Here is a 20,522-nt window from a genome sequence, read left to right on the forward strand (position 1 = left end):
ACACAGGTTCAGATCCCTACATGGCTGTTGTTGTAAATTTTAAAAATATGATTGTTGAGCTATAATTTGTTTATTATTAACCCTGTGATTATTGTGGTGTTATTATCTAATCTGCTATCACAAATAATGAGACACAGACACCTGTTAGAGTTTATAATTGCCTTATTTACCTTGGTCCGGGCAGATATTTCTACCTCACCATTCACCTCTCAGCCTCCATCCAGTGCCATCGCCTTAATCGTCTTTATCTAAACTATCTTCTATCTATAATCTTATAAATACTTGCTTATATTCTTCATCTGGATCTTTTCTCCATCCACGCCATCCTCGGAGTCCTTCCTCCTTGCCCATGTGGCTTTTTTTTTCTCCACACTAACCCATAGTGGTGTTCTCCTTCCTCCTCTCTTCCTATCCTTCTGTTGTCTGTGATTCTCTCTTGAACCCAAAAGCTCAGGAACCTTAGCCACACCTACTCTGTTATGCCCTGCCCAGGTATAGGCCGTTTAATCAAGCGATCATGCTTGTCTTGGGCAGGGTTACAAAACAAGGGTAAGCAGTAACCAGATCTTGGGGGCCAGTAATGTGCGCCAGACCTCAGGCCAGTCTCCGCACTTGATTGTGAAGCCCTTTTGATTCCTCATCTTTTTACAAGGTTGAGATGAAGGGACTTCATCTCAAGAGCTTGTGTGAAGAGCTTGCTGTCACAGTTAGGTATTCTCACAAACAATATTGTACCCTTCACCCCTAAAATCTGTGTTAGTGACTGGAAGACCTTGTAACACTAAGTTCTCCTCAGTGAAAGGAAGAAGGTTGTCATGGACACTCACTGTATTTCTTTGTCCCTAGTCGCTGTTTTGATGGGAGCACTCCTGTTCATGCAGCAGCTTTCTCAGGCAGCCAGTGGATCCTCAGTAAACTGCTGGATGCAGGGGGTGACCTGCGACTCCATGATGACAAGGGTCGAAACCCTCAGGACTGGGCCTTGGCAGCAGGGAAGGATCGTAGCGCTCAGGTAAGAGTGGGCCTCCTTATCTAGCCATGTCCAGTAGGAGAATGTGGACCAAGAATCAGGATCCCTGGGAGCAGAACAAACTTTATAGTAGCCTTAGCATTGAAATTGGACAGAGACCTGATTTGAAGCAAGTTAGGTGCTTGTGATGGCCAGAGATAGATGTGATGTCAGGTGTCTTTGCTTAGTCACTCAACATCAGTTTTTTAAAGGATTGATTTATTTGCATTGGTGGTTTTTGCCTGTATTTATGTCTGTGTGAGGATGCCAGGTCTTGTGAAACTAGAGTAACAGGCAGTTATGAGCTGCCATATAGGTGTTGGGAATTAAACCCCAGGTCCTCTGGAAGAGAAGCCAGTGCTCTTAACCGGTGAGCTATCTCTGTTTTTTTTTTTTTTTTTTCCCTTATTTTTATTGTCTATTGTGTGTTTATGATGTGTGTGCATGCCTTGGTGTGAATGTGGAGATCAGAGGACAACTTTCAGAATTGGTTCTGCAATGTGGGTGCTGGAAATCAAATCTAGGTTCTCTGGAAGTGTAAGCAGGAAGTACTTTTAATCACTTAGCCATTTCTTTAGCCCCTTCATCTTTATTTTTTGAGACAGGATCTTTCACTGAACCAGGCTGGTAGGCCTGACCAAAGAGCTTCTACAGTCTCACTGACTCCCATCCCCTGATGCCTTCCACCCCCAACACCGGAGCTACAAGCATGTGCCACACTGCCCAGCTTTTTATGTGGGTTCTGGGAATCTGAACTCAGGTCCTCATCCTTAACATGGCATATACTTTAACAACTAAGCCACCTCCTTAGTCCTGTGATATGTTTAAATGAGGACTAAACATGGCACACAAAACAAAACAGCATGCCAAGTGCCAGAGCTTCTAAGTGTAGTCCCTGTCTCCTTGCCTCTGGTTTTCATTCCACTGTCCCGGCTTTCTCATCCACTGAAGGAAGAATTGGAGGAAATGGGTTGACAGGTTCTCTCCATGTAAACATTCCATGTCTAGAACAATCACCTTGGTTTTTGGTTTTTTTCCTTCTCAGCAATTTTCCTGTTGAGAGCTTTCAGCTACTCAAACCATTCACCTGCATGTTCAAGCCTCCATTCCTCTGATGTTGTCAGCACTGTTTTCCTTTGCTCTGTGTTACAGATGGTAGAGTTCATGCAGCGCTGTACTTCACATATGAAGGCTATCATCCAGGGCTTCTCCTATGACCTCCTGAAGAAGATAGACTCTCCTCTGCGGCTCATCTGTAGTCCACCGTGGTTTGGTAGCCTCATTCAGGGGTGAGCACCAGTCTTGAACCACTTCAGCCTTCCTGGTGGGAGCCTTGTGGTTCTTTAGCAGCATAACAGGTTGAAGCAGGGAAGGAAAAGCCCACCTCTGCTAAATTGCTAAGGAGATAGGACCTATAGTAGTTCCAAGAGCAGAATGATATCATCTTCCTCTTCTGCCGTCCTTCTTTTGTCTGAGACACAGTCTCAGTACATACCACAACTGTCTTGGAATTCACTATGCAGATTAAGCCAGCTACAATCTCGGAAATCAGTCTGCCTCTGTCTTCTGAGTTCGGGATTAAAGGTGCACGTCACCACACCTAGCGGCAGAGGAATTTTCATTCCGTTTGAGTTGAAAGTGCTGAAGCATTCATTGCATGCATGACACTGGTACTGTTTCCAGTAAAACTAAGCTTATGGGAGCCTGGTGTGCAGATGGTTTGCGGGTTTGAGAGTAGGCTGCGGAAGAGCAGTGACTGGAGGAGTAGTGTTTACATCTAGTCCTTGCTGATGTTCTCTGGCCTTCTTGGGCTGTATGTTTTTCTATTTGTAAGATGAAAAAGTTGTAGAAGATAAGCTTTGTGATACTTTTCAACTCAGACCATCTGTATTTCTGTCAATCGATGCATGATAATTACCTCTCAAACTTAACAAGTGTCAAGTAGCAAGTAACAAGCACTAAGTATCTCTTATCTCATGCAGTTTCTGTAGTTTAGGAATCTCAGAATGGGTTCAGGGGTGTTATCATCTGAAGGCTTGGCTGAGTGGAGCTTCAGTTCAAAAATGGAACTCTAACTTGACTGGTGCTGGGCTGCTTGAATGTCCTCACAGTTTCCTCAGAACCAGTGATCCAAGAGAGATTGGGGCAGAAGTCCTGGTAGATGTTCCTTTGGAGGTGGCTCATTTTATTTTTTAAATATATTATTGTGTGTGCGTGTGTGTATGCATGTGTGCACTCGTTCTGCTGTACACCCGTTCATGCACATGCCATCATGCATGTATAGAGATCAAAGGACTGCTTGTGGAGGTCAGTTCTCTCTTCATCACATGGGTCTCTTGAGATCGAACTCTGGTCATGAGGTTAGTGGCAAGCACCTTTACCTGCTGAGCCGTTTTTCCTCTGTCCACGAAACTAATTCCTTTATTTCTGCAATATCATACTGAGTTAACAGAGCAACCTGATATGACATGTGAGGAGTCGAGAATCCTAGGTCCTTCCACAGAGGGTGTCTATTACACATCTTCATTCCCATAATAAAAGCCAATTAATCATGTTCATGTGGTCATACATATACTAACATTGGGAAATTATGATGGCCCCTGTGCTAAGATAATAAACAATAATTCGATAATTTTTCAGTGTGGCTGTAGGAAGGAAGGAAACAGAGCCGTCCACCTTAGCGCTGGCTGCTGCTCCTGTGCGCCACCACTGCCTGGCAATGACCACACTTCTTTGTCACCCCTCTTCCCCCAGATAGCTCAGTTTGGCCTCCAGGGTGCTATGTGGCAAAAGATGGCCTTGAACTGTATCCTTTGTACCTCACAAATGCTGGGGTTAATAGACATGCACTACTCTTTCCTGGCTCCCCAGGCTGGCCTTGAACGATAGCCCAGGATGGCTTCAGCCCTTGGGAAGCAGAGGCAGGCAGATCTCGGAGTTGAGGCCAGCTGGTTTTCTTGCCTCAGCCTTCCTAACGCTGAAATTGCAGCTGTGTGCCGTCACTCTCAATTGCCTGAAGGCTTTTTGTTTGTTTGTTTTTCCTTCTTTGTGACAGGGTCTCATAAAGTCCTGGCTGGTTTAACTCACTGTGTGGCCAAAGATGACTTTGAACTTTGAATCCTTCTGCTTCTATCTCAAAAGTGTTCAGATTACAAATTCTGTAGCCCTGGCTGACTTGGATCTTTCTGTGTAGCCTGTGTTAGACTCAGACTCGTCAGGAGTCTCTCATTTTAGCCTCTTGGGTGTTGGGATTACAGGCATACACTAACATACTTGACCCCAGGATTTTTAAGGTACCCTCTGTAGTAGTAGTAGTAGTAGTAGTAGTAGTAGTAGTAGTAGTAGTAGTAATAATAATAATAATAATAATAATAATAATAATAATAATAATAATAATATACTACTACTACTACTGCTGCTACTATTACTACTAATAATAAGATAGGACTCAGCTGGGTGCACACCTTTAATCCTAGCACTTAAGAGGCAGAGGCAAGCAGATCTCTGAGTTCCAGGACAGCCAAGGCTACACCCTATCTCAAAAATAATAATAATAGTAACAACAACAACAACAAAATCAACGTTTTGGTGGTTCTTCTTCTTCTTCTTCTTCTTCTTCTTCTTCTTCTTCTTCATCATCTTCTTCTTCTTTTTTTTTTTTTTTTATCAGGGTCTTTCTCTCAGCTTATTCTCGTCTCCAACCCATGGCAATTCACTTGTCTCAGTTTCCTAAGGGTTAGGATTACAGACCTGAACACTGTGCCTGGCAAAAGATAATACTCTTAAACAAGCTAGGCCTGGTGGTGCACAGTTGTAGTCCTTGTAGGCTGCTAAGCAGGGAGAAAGGGACTAAAAAGGGCTATTTGCAGCCAGGTGCTTCTCTGGCACCATATTGAACATAACACACATCTATGCCAGCTTCCTCTAGCACAGTCCATAGCCCACAGTATCCTTTCTAAAGCAGAGGGAACACATTAAAAAATATCTTTCTTTTCTCCTCTTATCTGTCTCCCCCAGTGAAGTTGCAGAATTCTTCAATTTCCTATTCTTTTTTTTTTTCAAATTGTCCTTGAGTTTTCTTCTGAGTTCACTTTTAATCTACCAAACTAACTTACACATAATTATACATTATATCCTGTATTACTCAGTACCAGCCCTTGAGGAGGGGTAGATTTCATAACAGCCTGGCATGGGCTGCATAAAAAGACCTTGTCACACACACAAAAGCCAAGTAGTGAAGATAGCTGCCTTAGTTGGGTTTTTGTTTCTTGTTGTCTTGTTTGTTTTAGGGTCTTTCTGTGTAGTCCTGGCTGTCCTGGAACTGGCTTTGTAGACCAGGCTGACCTCGAACTCAGAAATCTGCTTGCTTCTGCCTCCCTGCCACCTACTGGCTCATCTACTTGTTTTATGTAGCCTAGGCCCACTTGCCTGTGAATGGCACTACCCACAGTGGGCTGGGCCATCCTGCATCAATTAGAAATGATTAAGAAATGATCCATAAACCTGGTCACAGGCCAGTCTGATCTGGACAAGTCTTTAGTTGATGCTTCTCTTTTCCAGGTGACTGTAGGTTTGTGTCAGGTTGATGGCTAGCTATGGTAACAATTACACATTTTGGAAAACTTGGCTTGGTATTGTTTCTTTGGATATGAATGATAAATTTTTACTTTTCTCTCTCTAAATATTCCTAGAAGCCCAAGTAGTTCTCCTCATCGACAGCTTAAACCAGGAATCATTTCTGCCCAAAACATCTACAGCTTTGGCTTCGGGAAGGTAAGATGTTGCCACTCAGAGCCAAGCGTTGCTGTTCTACTGGAGAATCACATGACCAGGTCTCTCCCCCTTAGTCAACTCTTGCGTTTTTTGGGGTGGAGTTTGAGCAGGGATCTCAGGCTTGAGATAGCCCTGCCTCAAGCTCCCCGGTGCTGGGACTAAAGGGATGAGCTGCCGCACTCACGCTCAGCTAAACCTAATGATTTTTTTTCTTTTCCAGATACTGGAAAAGCAAAGATAATTCATCCAGCATATTTCCCAGTGGCATCTTTATTTAACTGGCAGAATAGAGGATCCCAAAGATAATATTTGCCCTCAAAACATTCTTCAGTTCATTAAAAGCATTTAAGTATATTCACTAAACCTGTGGGAAGGTAGGTCATCAGGAAGCAAATCCTTGAGCTGGTACAACTTTCTGCCTCTGTTAAAGGAGAATGCACGGACCTTCCTGAGAATTAAAAGATCTAGGTCTTCTTGCATCCTAGGCAAATGCTTTATCTCTGGGTTACATACAACATCAGCCCTCAATTCCTCCCTCTTATCCTCAGAGTATTTTTTTCTTTTTTTGCTCTTTTGCATTGTAGGAAAGATATTTCTTAGTGCTCCTGCACTTACTGAAAAATAGTAAACACTGTAGCAAATTTATTTGAATGACTCTGGCAAGATATAAAGTGTGTAGAAGTGATCCCACTGACAAACACTGCCGGGTAATTAATGATCTTTGCTTTTCCAGTCTGTCTTTCTACCAAGAGAGAATTATATCTGATAGCTTATGTCTCATCCACAAGAATGAGGCAGAGAATAAGGAGCAGACTTGGAAAGGAGCAAGTTTCCACTCTCAGTGACACACCTTCCCCAACAAGGCCAAACCTCATAATTCTTCCCAAACTGTTCCACTAACTATGGACCCAACATTTAAATATATGAGCCTATGAGAGGCCATTCTCATTTTGACTACCACAGCCACTCAGTCCCAGTCACGTCACTTCAGGCAATATGCTGGACTTCTGTCTGAACCAACTCAGTAAAAGGGAAAGAATATTTCAGGATTCAAAATAATATAAAGGCAGTTGTGGATCATATAGGTTCATACTGATGATTCTGTCCTTAGAAGGATAAGGTATTGTAAAAAGAAATACCAGAAGCTACCTGAAATGGCACACTCCTGTAGTTCCAGGACATAGAGGCAGGAAGATCAGCATTTGAGGCCTCTGTAAGCTACATATTGAGATCTTATTTGAAAAACAGGTGGGACAGCGGGGCATGTTGGTGCACACCTTTAACCCCAGCGTTTGGAAGGTAGGCGGGCTTATCTCTGAGTTTGAGCCTGGTCTACATAGTGAGTTCTAGGCAGCCTTGGCTACATAGTAAGACCATGTCTCAAAAATCAACCAATCAGCCGGGCATAGTGGCACATGCCTGTAATCCCAGCATTTAGGAGGCAGAGGCAGGCAGATTTCTGTGAGTTGGAAGCCAGCCTGGTCTACAAAGCAAGTCCAGAACAGCCAAGGCTACACAGAGAAATCCTGTCTGGAAAAAACCAAAATAACAGCAACAGAATTAACCAAAGCAACCACCACCAACAAAGATAGTACATAGGCGTATTTATTTATTTATTTATTTATTTATTTATTTGTTTATTTATTTATTTATTTATTTATTTATTTATTTATTTATTTATCTCATTATAGATAGTTGTGAGCCACCATGTGGTTGCTGGGAATTGAACTTAGGACCTCTGGAAGAGCAGGCAGTGCTCTTAACCTCTGAGCCATCTCTCCAGCCCCATAGGTGTATTTATTAAGTAGCAGCTCTAAGCCAAGTGAAAAGATTCTGTAGGTATTTTGCTTTCCTTTTATTCTTCCCACAACCTGAAGCTGTTTTCCTGGTTTCAGTTTTATCTTACTTCAGGACTGCAGCTCACTTACCCGGGATCTCTTCCAGTAATTGGAGAAAAGGAAGTGATTCAAGCTGACGATGAGCCTACCTTCTCTTTTGTCAGTGGGCCCTACATGATCATGACCAAGTAAGTGGGAACTGGTCGGCGGGAGTTTGGATTAGTCCCAGGGGAAGAGTGGCTTCCTATGCATCGCTAGCCTTTTCTCAAACACGAAGCAACTCATAATGTCTTTAAATTAGGCTTTCTCACTGTGGACAACTTTGGCCAGCTGATTCTTTGTGGGCAGACCTGTGCATTGTAGGATATTCAGGCATGTGACTTATCTCTGTCCATTGGTGCCTTTTGCAACTGTTTATGGCCCTCTCAGTTGTGACAAGCAGATTGTCAATAGATACTACCAAATATCTGCTATCCAGAGAACAACTGCTCTTGAGAAATTTCTCATTTCAGTATGCTAATCTTTCTGCTTTCTAAAGGATTATAGAGGCAGCAAGATGGCAATTGTCTTGCCTCTGAAACAGGCTGTGGCTCTCAGTCAAATCCAAGGATGGTGACAGGAACAGGATTTAGATGTGACTGAAGCCTGTTGGATGTGCTCAGTCCTCAGATACCTAGTCCCTGCGGGTTAGAAGAGTTGTCCTGGCTAGGATGTCCTGGCTTTTAGGCCTTGGATGCTTCTTTCCTTCTTCAAAGAAACATGCATCTAAGAAGCCTCTGCTGGGTCCACAAGGCCCCTTTGCCCTCTTGTTTTTCTGCCTGTGCTGTGCGTTTGTTGTCAGGTTGTACATCTGTCCCATCACTATGGCTCCTGTCCATTCTTATGGCTTCTTAACTATTCTCTTGTCTTTGGATCTCCACAGCACTATCCATTTGCCACACTGCTGTCTAACACAAAAACCTTATCAAATTACTTGCTTCCTTGGATCCTTATGTGACTTTTGCCTCCTCACATAATTCTCTTTTGAACCTGGAGGTGGTAGGAAGGAGGATCCAATCTTAAGGGGAAGCCGAGATTCTGTGTGAACTAGTTTTCCAGATCTGTAGGAGGAAGACTGGTTCACTGAAGCAGTGGCCACTCAGCCCCTCTCCTTTCACTCTTTTCTGCTCTTTCAGCCTTGTGTGGAACAGGAGCCGAGTCACGGTGAAGGAGCTGAACCTTCCCAGCCATCCTAACTGTAGCAGACTAAGGTTGTCTGACTTGCTGATTGTTGAGCAGGAGCACAGCAGGTAAGGAGAAGTAAGAACAAGACCCACTGCAGGGCCAAGTTGATAGAGATCCAGCTGCGGTACACCTATCTCACCTAGTTTCAGCATGTCCTGAGTGCTGGACTTGGTTGACTTCTAAAAGCTGTTGAAGGAACAAAGGGATTAGTGAATAGTCTGAGGAGTATGGATTGTGATGGTAAGGGCCTCAGTTCCGATATCTGTCCTGTAACTCATGTCTTTGTGTGGATAGGCCTTCAGGACCAACATTTTTTTCTGGGGCCTCCATTTGGGACCGTGTACCCATCTGGAGAGCAAGTGACTGCCCTGCTTTTATAGAACATAGCAGCCCATGAGGTCAGGTATCTGCGAACCACAGCTCCACTACTAAGGATATTTCCATGAGTCTCAGTTCCCAAGACTTTCTGAGGTTCATGTCATTTAGGTCTTGGTGAGTCAGACACTGGGTTCATGATTTCATACCAGGGCCACCAAGGAGCTGAAATGGATTGAGCTAGTTCCTGAAGAGGTCACTCAGCCCTGTAGGAGGTGTCATTAGGCAGGCAAAACCCTTACTCTTGAAGAAGCTGCTCTGAATGGCTGACACAATCTGAAAAGACATATAGGTAGGCATGGCATGTGCTTTGACACGAGGCTGAGTAGGTATGTGACTTCGGACACATTTCCTTGATATCTGCCTCCTTTCTTGGAAAGCTCTCTACCGTTGAGCTACATCCCTGTTTTAATTGGTTACTTCTTTTCTAAAGTGAGTAGGAGGGTGCATTTCTGTGATGATGATGCAGAGTGTCCTAGTTCGGGTTTCTATTGCTGTGACAAACACCATGACCAAACAAGTTTGGGAAAGAAAGGGTTTATTTGGCTTATATTTCCATATTGCTGTTCATCGTTGAAGGAAGTCAGGACAGGACATCAACAGGGCAAGAACCTGGAGACAGAGGCTGATGCAGAGGTCATGGAGGGTGCTGCTTACTGGCTCGCTTCCGCTGACTTGCTCAGCCCTCTTTGAGCACCCAGGACCACTAGCCCAGGCATGGAATGATGCCCAATTGGCTGGGCCCTCCCCCATCAATCATTAGTTAAGAAAAAGCCTAGCCAGGCACAGTGGTACACACCTTTAATTCCAGCACTTTGCCAAGCAGAGGCAGGCAGATCGCTATGAGTTCTAGGCCAGCCTGGTCTACAAAGTGAGTCCAGGAAAACCAAGGCTACACAGAGAAACCCTGCCTCAAAAAAAAAAATGCATTACAGTCTAATCTTATGGAGACATTGTCTTCTCAGTTGAAGTTCTCTTCTTTCAGATAATTCTAGCTTTTGTGTCAAGTTGACATAAGACTAGCTAGCACACAGTATTTTGTAGGTTTTGTCAGCATTGTTATTATTGCCATTGATAAAAATATGTAATTTATAATTTTATGTTCATTGGTGTTTTTGTTGTCATGTATGTCAACATGTGTGAGGGTGTCCATCAGGAGCCTTGGAACTGGAGTTATGGACAGATGTAAGCTGTCATGTGCGTGCTGGGAATTAAACCCTGGTCCTCTGAAAGAACAGCCTGTGCTCTTAACCACTGAGCTACCTTCATCTTCTTTCAACAGATGTCTCCCCTTCCAGAACCCATCTTATTTTCTAAGAAAAATGCTATATATAAATTGTATTTTGGCTTTTGTTTTTCTATTTGTTGTTTGTTATTGAGATAAGAGCTCATGTAGCCCAGGCTGCCCTTGAGCTCACTGTGTAGGAGAGGGTAACCTTGAGCTTGAACCTCTTCCTGCCTCCATCTCCCAGTTACTGGGATTATCAGCTGCACTGCCATGCCTGACTATAAATGGGATTTATTTAGAATGTGTTCAAATGATGTAAAAGAAGGAATATAGCCTGTGTTTTTATCATGCTCTTCTATGCCTGTGCCTTCTGAAGATTTTTCTCTTTTGTAGCAATCTGCGGCATCCTAACCTGCTGCAGCTGATGGCTGTGTGTTTGTCCCGGGACCTAAAGGAAATCCGCCTGGTTTATGAACGTATCACAGTCGGCACACTGTTCAGCGTCCTCCATGAACGAGTAAATGGTCATTCTATAGATTTCTCCCAGATGTCCATCCTATTCTCTGTGCCCTCTTCCCTGCTGTCCTTTCAGAGTCCCCATTTGGAAGGTAACCCTGTAAATCCTTTTCCTGTACTGCGTAACATGCTGGGTAAGACTGATACGCATGTGTTGGAGCTATGTGATTTAAGTTTTTTACATTGCTTCCTTGCTTTCTTGACTGATTCATGTGTCTGTCTGTGCACTACCCCAAATGTCAGAGGACAGCTTGTTGGAAGGAGAGTTCTCCTTCCACTGTGGGTTTCAGGGATGGAACTCAGGTCACCAGGCTTGGCAGCAAGCCATCTCACTGGCCCTAATACAATCTTCCTTCTTTCATTAAACGAATTTCTCTCTCTCTCTCTCTCTCTCTCTCTCTCTCTCTCTCTCTGTGTGTGTGTGTGTGTGCGCGCGCGCGCGCATACGCATGTGGAGATTAGAGCGTTACTCTGGTTCTTTCTGTGAGTTCTGGGGAATTAAGCTCAGTTCATCGTAGATCATGAGACATCACACCCGCTTTACCTGCTGCTCCATTTAGTTGGCCTTGTTTCATTTTGAGATAAGCTTTAACTGTGTAACCCAGATTAACTAGCCTCAAGTTCAACACCTTCCTACTTCTCAGCCACCTAAGTGCTGGGATTGCTGGTACACAATTCCTGGCCTCTCAGTCCTGCTCCTTTTTTTTTTTTTTTTTTTAAAAATAATTAGTTAATTAATTTATTATTAAATCAGCCCTTTAATAGCTCAACAGAAATATATTGGTGCAATTCTAGCTGAGCCCTTGGCCACAGGCCCTTTCCCTTACATTTCACTTGTGTTCTATACTGGTTTACTTATATAGATGGCTCACCACTTCCTTCTCAGATTTCCTTGTAATGAAGGACTCTTCTATGACTGACAGGTCTTGTGGCTAAGTGTTCTTTGGGCTGCGATATGGATTCTAGGAGCTCTTCCTCTCTGACCCCCTATTCTAAATACCCTGGCTGGGAGTGAAGAGAGACCCTCCAGAGAGTGTTTCTCCTCAATTCTTTACTGGTGGGAAAGAAAGGACCTTCCTGGCAGTTTCTACACATTAACCTGGAATGCACATACCAAGTCTAGAGTATGTTCTTCCAATTTTTCATGATATAAAGCAGATCACCTGTAGGAAAGGAGCTGGGGCCTGGATCAGTGGAAGTATAGTCACTTATCCTCACTGACATTTGGGCTCCTTGTCTGCTAAACGAGAATACCAGGAAGCCGTGAGAATTAAGTGAAAACAATTTGGAAATGGCACAAGGAGGTCTTTTCCTTTGTTTTTGGGACTTTCTCTTTTGCTTGCAGCGGTCCCAGTTCCCAGTGTTGCACATGGAAGTGATTGTGCACTTGCTGCTCCAGATTGCTGATGCCTTGATATACCTGCATTCCCGCGGGTTTGTCCATCGCTCCCTCAGCTCCTATGCCGTGCACATCGTCTCTGCAGGAGAGGCAAGGCTGACCAACCTGGAATACATGATGGAGAGGTAGGTAGAGCCTGCATCGTAGTGTCTTTCCTAAGAGGCACTCCCTGGGGGAGCTTGGTTACAGTGTTGAAATCTATCTGTTCAGGACTCATAAAGAGATTTCCCAAATGCCTAGCTCTGTTTGCCAAGGCTGTAGATAGACTCTTGTTGTACACTGTGTGTAGGGGGGGGGGGGGTAGTGGGAGGCAACTTTCCTTCTACCATGTGGGTCCTGAGAATCAAATTCAGGCCGTCAGGCTTGCTGTCAGGACCCTTTACCACTGAGGCCTCTCACCAGTCCCTTTCCCACACCGCCCCCCAAGATGGAGTATTGTATATAGCTCAGTCTGGCCTCAGACTTATGAAGGAGTCTAGGTGGACTTGAATTCACTGTTCTCTTTCCTCAGCTTCTCAGGAGCTGTTACAAGTGTGTGTTGCCACACTGGCTTGGAAGTTACTTCTGCTTAGGGTAGTCTCATTTTCATAAACCTGTAACATTCACGTGAACCAATGTATATCAAAGCCTCTATCCATCCACTCTAAAAATTTTCCACTTAGCCCAACAGGACTGTTCAGGACTCATAGTTGGTGGGAAAACTTGTCCATCAGCACAGAAATATAAATATAATTTTTTTTGAGATAGGATTTTTCTATGTAGCCCTGGCTGTCCTGGGACTCACTGTGTTTTGTAGACCAGGCTGGCCTTGAACTCAGAGATCCTCCTGCCTCTGCTTCCCAAGGGCTGGGATTGAAGGTGTGCACTACCATGCTGGGCTGAGTTGTATGTTCTTACTCTGTATTCTGTCCTGTGTGTTGGAAGGGGTCTTGTTACACATGTCTCCCATTAGTGGCCAGCCACCCCTAAGGCCTCAGTTGCCCACTGCATTCTTTTCATTGTTAGGCAGGGAATAAAGAAAACAAGAGAGAGTACATAGTAAGGTTTGGGAATAACCTGAGCTGGGTACATCACAGCTTACCACTTTGCCCTGAAGCAGTTAGCTTCTTATTGAATAGAGCCTCAGAAAGGTGCCTTGGCTCTAGAAGAGGTAAGGGGCACCAGTGAGCCTTCTGGACTGTATCTTCTGCTGGGCACACTCTGCCCTCAAGGGACTCAAGCACATGGAGAAACACTTAAAACATGAGTTCCTTGTTCAAACACTGGTAATTGGGCTTAGTTTCCTACTGGGTTGGGACCAGAGCCTTGGTTATCCTGGAACTCACTCTGTAGACCCTGTTGGCCTTCAGCTCAAGAGATCTGCTTGCCTCTGACTTCCTAGTGCCAGGATTAAAGGTGTGCACCACCACCACCACCTGTTTATAAAAGTTGTCCTTTGATCCCACCACATGCACACACACACGGAAACACACAGCCTTTCAAGGGCTCCTTGCCTGCAAGAATAGGTTCAGGCAATTTTTGGGGGAGTATGGAAGTAACCCCAAAATGTTCTCACCTCCCAGGAGGGGCTCTGATAACATTGCACTGTCACCTTTACCCACAGAGTGTCAAATATCCCAGGCTAGCCTTATACACTTTAAATAGCCAAGAATGGCCTTGAGCTCTGCCTCTCAAGTGCTGGGATTATGGGCATTTGCTTACTATTCTTGACACTTTCTGGTCATTTGAACTCACTTTCAGTCTTCACTGCTCAGCATATCTACCATATCTAGTATACCTTGTATATACTTATTTCACCACCCTTGTCTTTTCTTTCTAAAAATATTCTTAAAGTATATGTATGTGTATCTGTGCATGTGTACATGTGTATGTGCACATGTGTGCCGCTGCTGGAAGAGGACGCTGGTATCAGATCTCCTTGGATCTGTAGTTATAGATGGTTCTGAACAACCCAACATGGGTGCTAGGAACTGGACTTGGGTCTTCTGTAAGAGCAGTATGTGCTTTTAACCACTGAGCCATCTCTTAGCCCCACCCTTTTTGGTCTCTCCCACGCTCCCCCCCCCCCCCAATCTTGCTATGTAGCTCTAGTTGGCCTGGAGCTCATTGTGTAGAGTTGGCTGGCCTCAAATTTGTGGCAATATTCCTGTCTCTTTCCCTGAGAGTATTGGGATTATAGACATGCCCAGATCTAATTTTTAAAACACTTGTTTGTGTATGTGTGTGCACATTTATGAGGAGACTAGAGATCAACATTGGTTGTCTTCAGTTGCTCTCTTCCCTAGGGGTCCTCTTGTCTCTAGATTCCCAGAACTGAGATTATATAGAGGTTAGGGCCCTTAACCTTCAAAGCTGTATTCTGTTGCTATTGTTAAAAGAGGCCTAGCCCATCAGAAATTTTTCATGGTTTATAATAAAGCTAGGCCTTGTCATCATCTTGTGACCATTAATTAGTGAAATCTTTTTATCTCCATCCGAAGGAGAATATCCTCCAGAGCTAAGCAAGTTTTACAAAAGCTAAAATATGCAGGTTTCTAGTTAAGGCAGTCTTATTTTTAGCAAACAGGACTCATACTGTCTAAGCAGATACTGTTCTGCCAAGTTCATGGGACCCTCAGAGACCACCAGGAGAGGACTCGATGCAATTGCAAGAGAGCTTTATTACGAGAGCGATCAAACTCAGGACCCAAGTCTCTCTGACGCAGCAGTAGAGAAGTGGGACCCTGAGCTCTGAGTGAACAGGATTTTTAAAGGGAAAGTCTGTGAGCAGGGGGTTTCCATGGCAGCAAGCGGGGGGCACAAGTCTTGGCGTTACAGAATTGGGTGAAGTTTAGCAGGGTGGGGTGACCTTTTCTGAGGCACACAATCACAATGGCTATTTTTCTAAACCACATCTGAAACATTGGGGAGAATTTTCCCACCCGATTCTCAACTGATTCCCATTGATTATTGCCAGGGAGTTTGTCTCTATTTTCTATGAAGCATTTATTCTGTTATATTTCCTGGAGGCTGTTGCTAGGAGAGTTAACTTTGTTTTCTGCCAGGTGTACATTCTGTGATATTTCCTGGTACCTGAATTCAGTTCCCAGTCAAAATCTTTATTTCAAAATGGAGTTATATTCTGGCTAACTTAAACTCTTCACTACTGGTCGTGGTCACTTCTTAAGGGAGATGAACATTTTCTAGAGAAGAGGAAGGGGCAAGCAGGTTCACAAAACATAAGTCAGGGTCAGCTCTGTTGTCAAAGGTTAGAGATGGTTTCTTATTCCAGTGTAACCTTGTAGTTAATATTAAAGGTTACTAGTTTTCCTTTCTTCTTCACTCCCTGCTTTTGGATATGATTAATTTCATACAAGGCTCCAGTTTTAGAATTCTGCTTCATTAAGAGCCAGGCATCCAGGATGAACTGCCGTGTACTTATTAGGTAGGCTTAGAAGTCAACACCATTGTAACTTTATAGCTTTTATAAAAGGAGGTAATGAACTGGAGTCAGTAGTTTAGGGTGTAAGGTCTAAATAACGGGTTCAAAATGATTACGAAGAAAGAGCCTGTTAAAGGAATCAGCCCCAAATTCCAGTTCCAGTAGATAGTTCAGGAGTCTCAGGAGATTTTTAGTGTGCTTTTCTTCTTTTGTCTGTTTGCTTTTAGCTGTTTAATTGTTGTATCTTTGACTATTCTTAATTTATTAGCACAATAGCAGCATTCTTTGTTTAAGAATGTGCAAGTCCTCCCTCCTCTGCTGTTACCGATTTAGGCCTCTTCAGAAGGATGGCTCCTGCAAGGGAATCCACTTGGTCCTGTATTGTTTCTCCTGCTTCACCTATCTGTCCCCTATCCTTAATTGCTTGGTTAGACAGATAGATCATTACATTGTTTTTCTAAAGATGCTGTTTTTCTAATCCCAGGCCCACACCAGCTGTCGTTTCCAGTCCCACTGCTAGGGGGATAAGAACAGAAGTGCTTTTAAGCTTGCCATGGGCTTCTATCTATGGTAACGTGGGAGATTCATTACCTTGAGCTGTATTGGCTTGTGGATTTATATAAATGAGAGTACAAAGCCCCATTCAGTTAGGAAGGAGGCACTGGTGTTCTTACAGCACCCAGGACCACTGGCCCAGCTGTGGCACCATCCACAGTGAGCTTGGTCTTCCTACATCAGTCATCAACCAAGAAAATGTACCACAGGCTTGCCCACAGGCCAATCTTATGGAGGCATTTTCTCAATTTAGATTTCTTCTCAGATGACTTAGCTTATGTCACATTGACAATAAAATAGCCAGGACAGTTGTGTTCACTCAGTATTTGCTGCATGATTGGATGGATATAGATGAAAGGAACACTTAATGGAACAAAATCAGGGTTAACTACTTTGCCTCTATAATCCAAAGCATTGGGTCTGGAGAGATGGCTCAGAGGTTAAGAGCACTGGCTGTTCTTCCAGAGGTTCTGAGTTCAAGTCCCAGCAACCACATGGTGGCTCATAACTATCTATAATGAGATCGGGTGCCCTCTTCTGGGCAGAAGATTGTTTAAATAATAAATAAACATTAAAAAAAAAATGATTACCCCCAAAGCATCTCACCTTTTGAACTTTCTGCTTGATAATACTATCAGAGGCTTTAAAGGCTGAGAGAAATGACACCAATTGTCAGGAGTGCCATCTGCTGTTGAGAAGACAGCATAACAGTTTAGTCTGGTTTTGTGCTTCCATAGAAATAGGAATCATGTTTCCTAACTCCCCCCACTTCTTTTTAAATTATGGTGCTGGGGACCAGTCTCAGAGTTTCACATATGCTAGGCAAATGCTGTACCACTAAGCACAGCCTCAGCCCAACTCAAGGTCCAGAGGGATGAGGGGATGCTGTCCAGTGACCCAGCCAGTTTGTTAGGGGTGCAACTGAAGTAGAGCCAGGGGGCGGGGGTGGGGGTAGAAAATGCTCCTAGGTCACAGGCATAGTGGACTGGAAGTTGAATGCAGGAAGACCAGCTAGGAGACACCGGATGGAGGCAGGGAGCAACAGTACAAAAAAGTGGATTGCACTGAGGAGCTGGTGTTAACAGCTGCCTGGGCTGGGGTTGGAGTGAAGGGAAGGAAAGAATGGTGAGCATTAGCTAGGGTTCATGAGAGACTGAGCATGGTAGACATGTAGGCAATCTCATTTGGGCTTGCTGACCTCAGAATGGAACTTGAGACAGAAATGGCAATCAGCCAGTCATCATAGCCACAACAGTATACCTTTCTTTGTAATGTAAGTTGATAACCCATGAGTCCAAATAGCTTTTAGTTGTTCGCTTATTTTGGATAACACTCTACTTGGGCACATTCGTTTGTTTGACATTCATACTAATGGTAATACTGCATCTCCTGGCGTAAAAGCAACACAGCAGCGGTTTTCTACTCCAAGTTCCTCAGTTGAATCTTTAAAGCAGGGTACTGCTTGACGCTGCAGGTGGTGTCACATAGTTACACCCAATTTAATTTACAGGATTCAGTTCAAATTTAACTGAATCCCAGAACACTTAACTGCCCTACAGTGACAGCCAAAGTAGTCTCTCATCCTCAGCACCACTCTGCCCTTTTCCGTGCTGGCAGGGAACACAGGGCCTCTCTCTCATACAGTGAGTGAGCACTTGAGCTAGATCCAAGCCCTTCCATCTCACTTTAAGAGAGAAAGAAGAAAGACTGTAAGAGAAGAAAGGGAGAATAAATAAGAAAAAGGATTTGAATTCTGACTTGGCCTTTGCTAGAGCCAAAGAGGCCCTAGGTTCCTTTGAAGGAGTGCCCAGCTTGAGGCATGACAGTTTCTCAGAATATATTACAGATAATGGAATACCCATTGCCTTTGTAGGGATAGCTAAGGAGGAGCACTTGTCTAGCATGCATGAGGGTCTGTGTTTGATTCCCAGCATTCCCATAAAACCATAACCAAAACTTTGACTTTTTTGTGATACTGATGTAATTTGTTAATTTAATAATATGACAAATATTCCGAATTCATACATTAAACATATACCTATATATAAAATTTGTGTGCATAGCACAATACACAAGGGCCCACTTTACCATTTAGCAATACAGATTAAAGGCCTGGATCAGATTTTTTAAAATTCATGGTTTCCTGACCTCACTGCTCTCTGTCAAAGGCTGTACTGAGCAAGTAGGGAGGTGTGGAGATGGATCTGGTAGGAATTGGGAAGGGTGGGTAAATACGATAAAAAATACATAGGATTGTACAAAATTCTCAAAGATTTAATTAAAATACTTCCACTGATAGAAACTTTAGTCTGAGAGGCCTCATCATATCTTCTAATATCTATGCTTATGCCAAACCAGCAAAGAACTTTTTTTTTCCTTTTTTCTTTTTTTGAGACATGGTATTCTGTGTACCAGGCTGGTCTTAAACTTGCAAGCAGGAGTGGGAAGGAGCTGTGGGCATTAGCAGAGCTCCAAGGCAGTGTATATCAGCTCAGTGTAGAGCTGCATTTTCAGAAGCTCCCGGAGATGATTAACAGGAAATATTTAAGTGCACTTTGTGGTGATCATGACTCCTTAAAAGAAACTCTGCCTTGTGTTTCCTTCCGTAGCCAGGACAGCGGTATGCAGAGAGACATGACTCGAGTGCCCCTCCCCACCCAGCTGTACAACTGGGCTGCACCAGAAGTGATCTTACAGAAGGCAGCCACAGTGAAGTCAGACATCTACAGCTTTTCCATGATCATACAAGAGATCTTAACAGGTGATCCAGGAGCACAGTAAAGCATTATCAGCGTCCTTATTTTAGCTTAGAGATTTCACCCCAGGAGTTACTTGGTTTTATGAAAATTCAGAACTTAAGAAAAAAATCTTGAAAGGTCTTTTATGTTTGTTTGTCTGTCTGTCTGAGATAGGGTCTTATGTAGCCCTGGCTGTCCTGGAACTTCCTATGTAGACCAGGCTGCTTCGAACCTACAAAGATCCACCTGCCTCTGCCTCTAGTGCTGGGAATAAAGGTGTACACTGCTACACCAGGCTTCAAGGAACTTTGTGCATATTGACATAAGATAGTTCCCCAGAAATCTTTAACTATTTAAGCCCAGAAAAGCCCATAGATCTGCTCGATGGTGATAAGGCCTTTAGCATAAGTTGAATGAATGAATGAACAAATAAATAATTAAACAAACAAACAAACAAACAAACAAATTCCCTCTATTGCTGGGGATTGAACTTGGGACAAGAGCTATATCACTGAGTTGTACTTCCAGCCTCCAGAGCAAAGTTTATTTGAATATTTGCGCAAACTTTATTTAAATGTTTGTGTCGGTACTTAAGGTTCTTTGTGATGTACCCCTTTGAAAACTTACAAATGAGAGAAGGTTGGCTTCTAAAGAGTAAACATGAAACTGAATACCCAGAGGGATTAATAGATGTACATAGAATATCTCTTGAAAGAAATGAAATCCCTTTGAACTTAATATGACTTCATGTACTCACATAACTGAAGACAGAAGGATTCCTGAGAGAGAGAGAGACAGGCATAGTCACATGCTAACAGAGTAAAATCACATTCAGGTTAGGGAATAGGTCAGAACAGCTGACTTTTTGATGTTTGCAATCCCAGAGGAAAAGCTACACTCCATGAGATGAATTTATGATCTACTCAGCTTGATGCCCAAGCATTCCCTTGTCCCCAGTCTGCTAGGGATGTCCATGTGTGCAGGATGCTGGCACTACTTTTTGCCAACTCCGGTAGCTATTTCCCTGGTATATAGGTAAATTGGCTCTTTGTCCATAATTGGACCACCAAGTAGTTTCTCTGTGGGAAGAAAGTAATGTTTAAAGTGTCCAAGTATCTTGACTAAAGTTATTTCACAAATTTTGATTTATTATTATTTTTCTTTTTTTTACTTCTTACATGCTGTTTATATTTTAATGCTTTATTAGTATATATTAATTATATAATAGTTTCATAATGAAGTTTTTTACATGTATAAAATATATTTTGGTCAGATTCACTCCCATTGCTCTCTTTTATTTTTAATTTAATTTTATGTGTATGGGTGTTTTGTATGCATGCATATCTACACACCACTTGTGTGCCTGGTGCCTGCAGAGTTGAGAAGAGGGCATCATGTCCCTTGGAACTAAGGTTACTGATGGTTGTGAGCGGCCATGTGGGTGCT

The 20,522-nt window shown here is 43.3% G+C and overlaps 1 protein-coding gene across 1 annotated transcript in view; it reads left to right on the top strand.

Moving 5' to 3' along the window:
• Positions 1 to 20,522, top strand: part of Tex14 (testis expressed 14, intercellular bridge forming factor) — a 100,402-nt gene that overhangs the window by 38,024 nt on the left and 41,856 nt on the right. The window contains exons 3-10 of the mRNA XM_055620540.1: positions 847 to 1,012; positions 2,162 to 2,298; positions 5,701 to 5,782; positions 7,678 to 7,808; positions 8,796 to 8,909; positions 10,841 to 10,964; positions 12,309 to 12,487; positions 18,948 to 19,099. Coding sequence (XP_055476515.1) covers positions 847 to 1,012; positions 2,162 to 2,298; positions 5,701 to 5,782; positions 7,678 to 7,808; positions 8,796 to 8,909; positions 10,841 to 10,964; positions 12,309 to 12,487; positions 18,948 to 19,099 — 1,085 coding nt within the window. The remainder of the gene's footprint in view (positions 1 to 846; positions 1,013 to 2,161; positions 2,299 to 5,700; positions 5,783 to 7,677; positions 7,809 to 8,795; positions 8,910 to 10,840; positions 10,965 to 12,308; positions 12,488 to 18,947; positions 19,100 to 20,522) is intronic.

Source organism: Psammomys obesus, unplaced genomic scaffold (genome assembly GCF_907164565.1).
Source record: "Psammomys obesus unplaced genomic scaffold, mPsaObe1.curated_primary_1811, whole genome shotgun sequence".
NCBI lineage: Eukaryota > Metazoa > Chordata > Mammalia > Rodentia > Muridae > Psammomys > Psammomys obesus.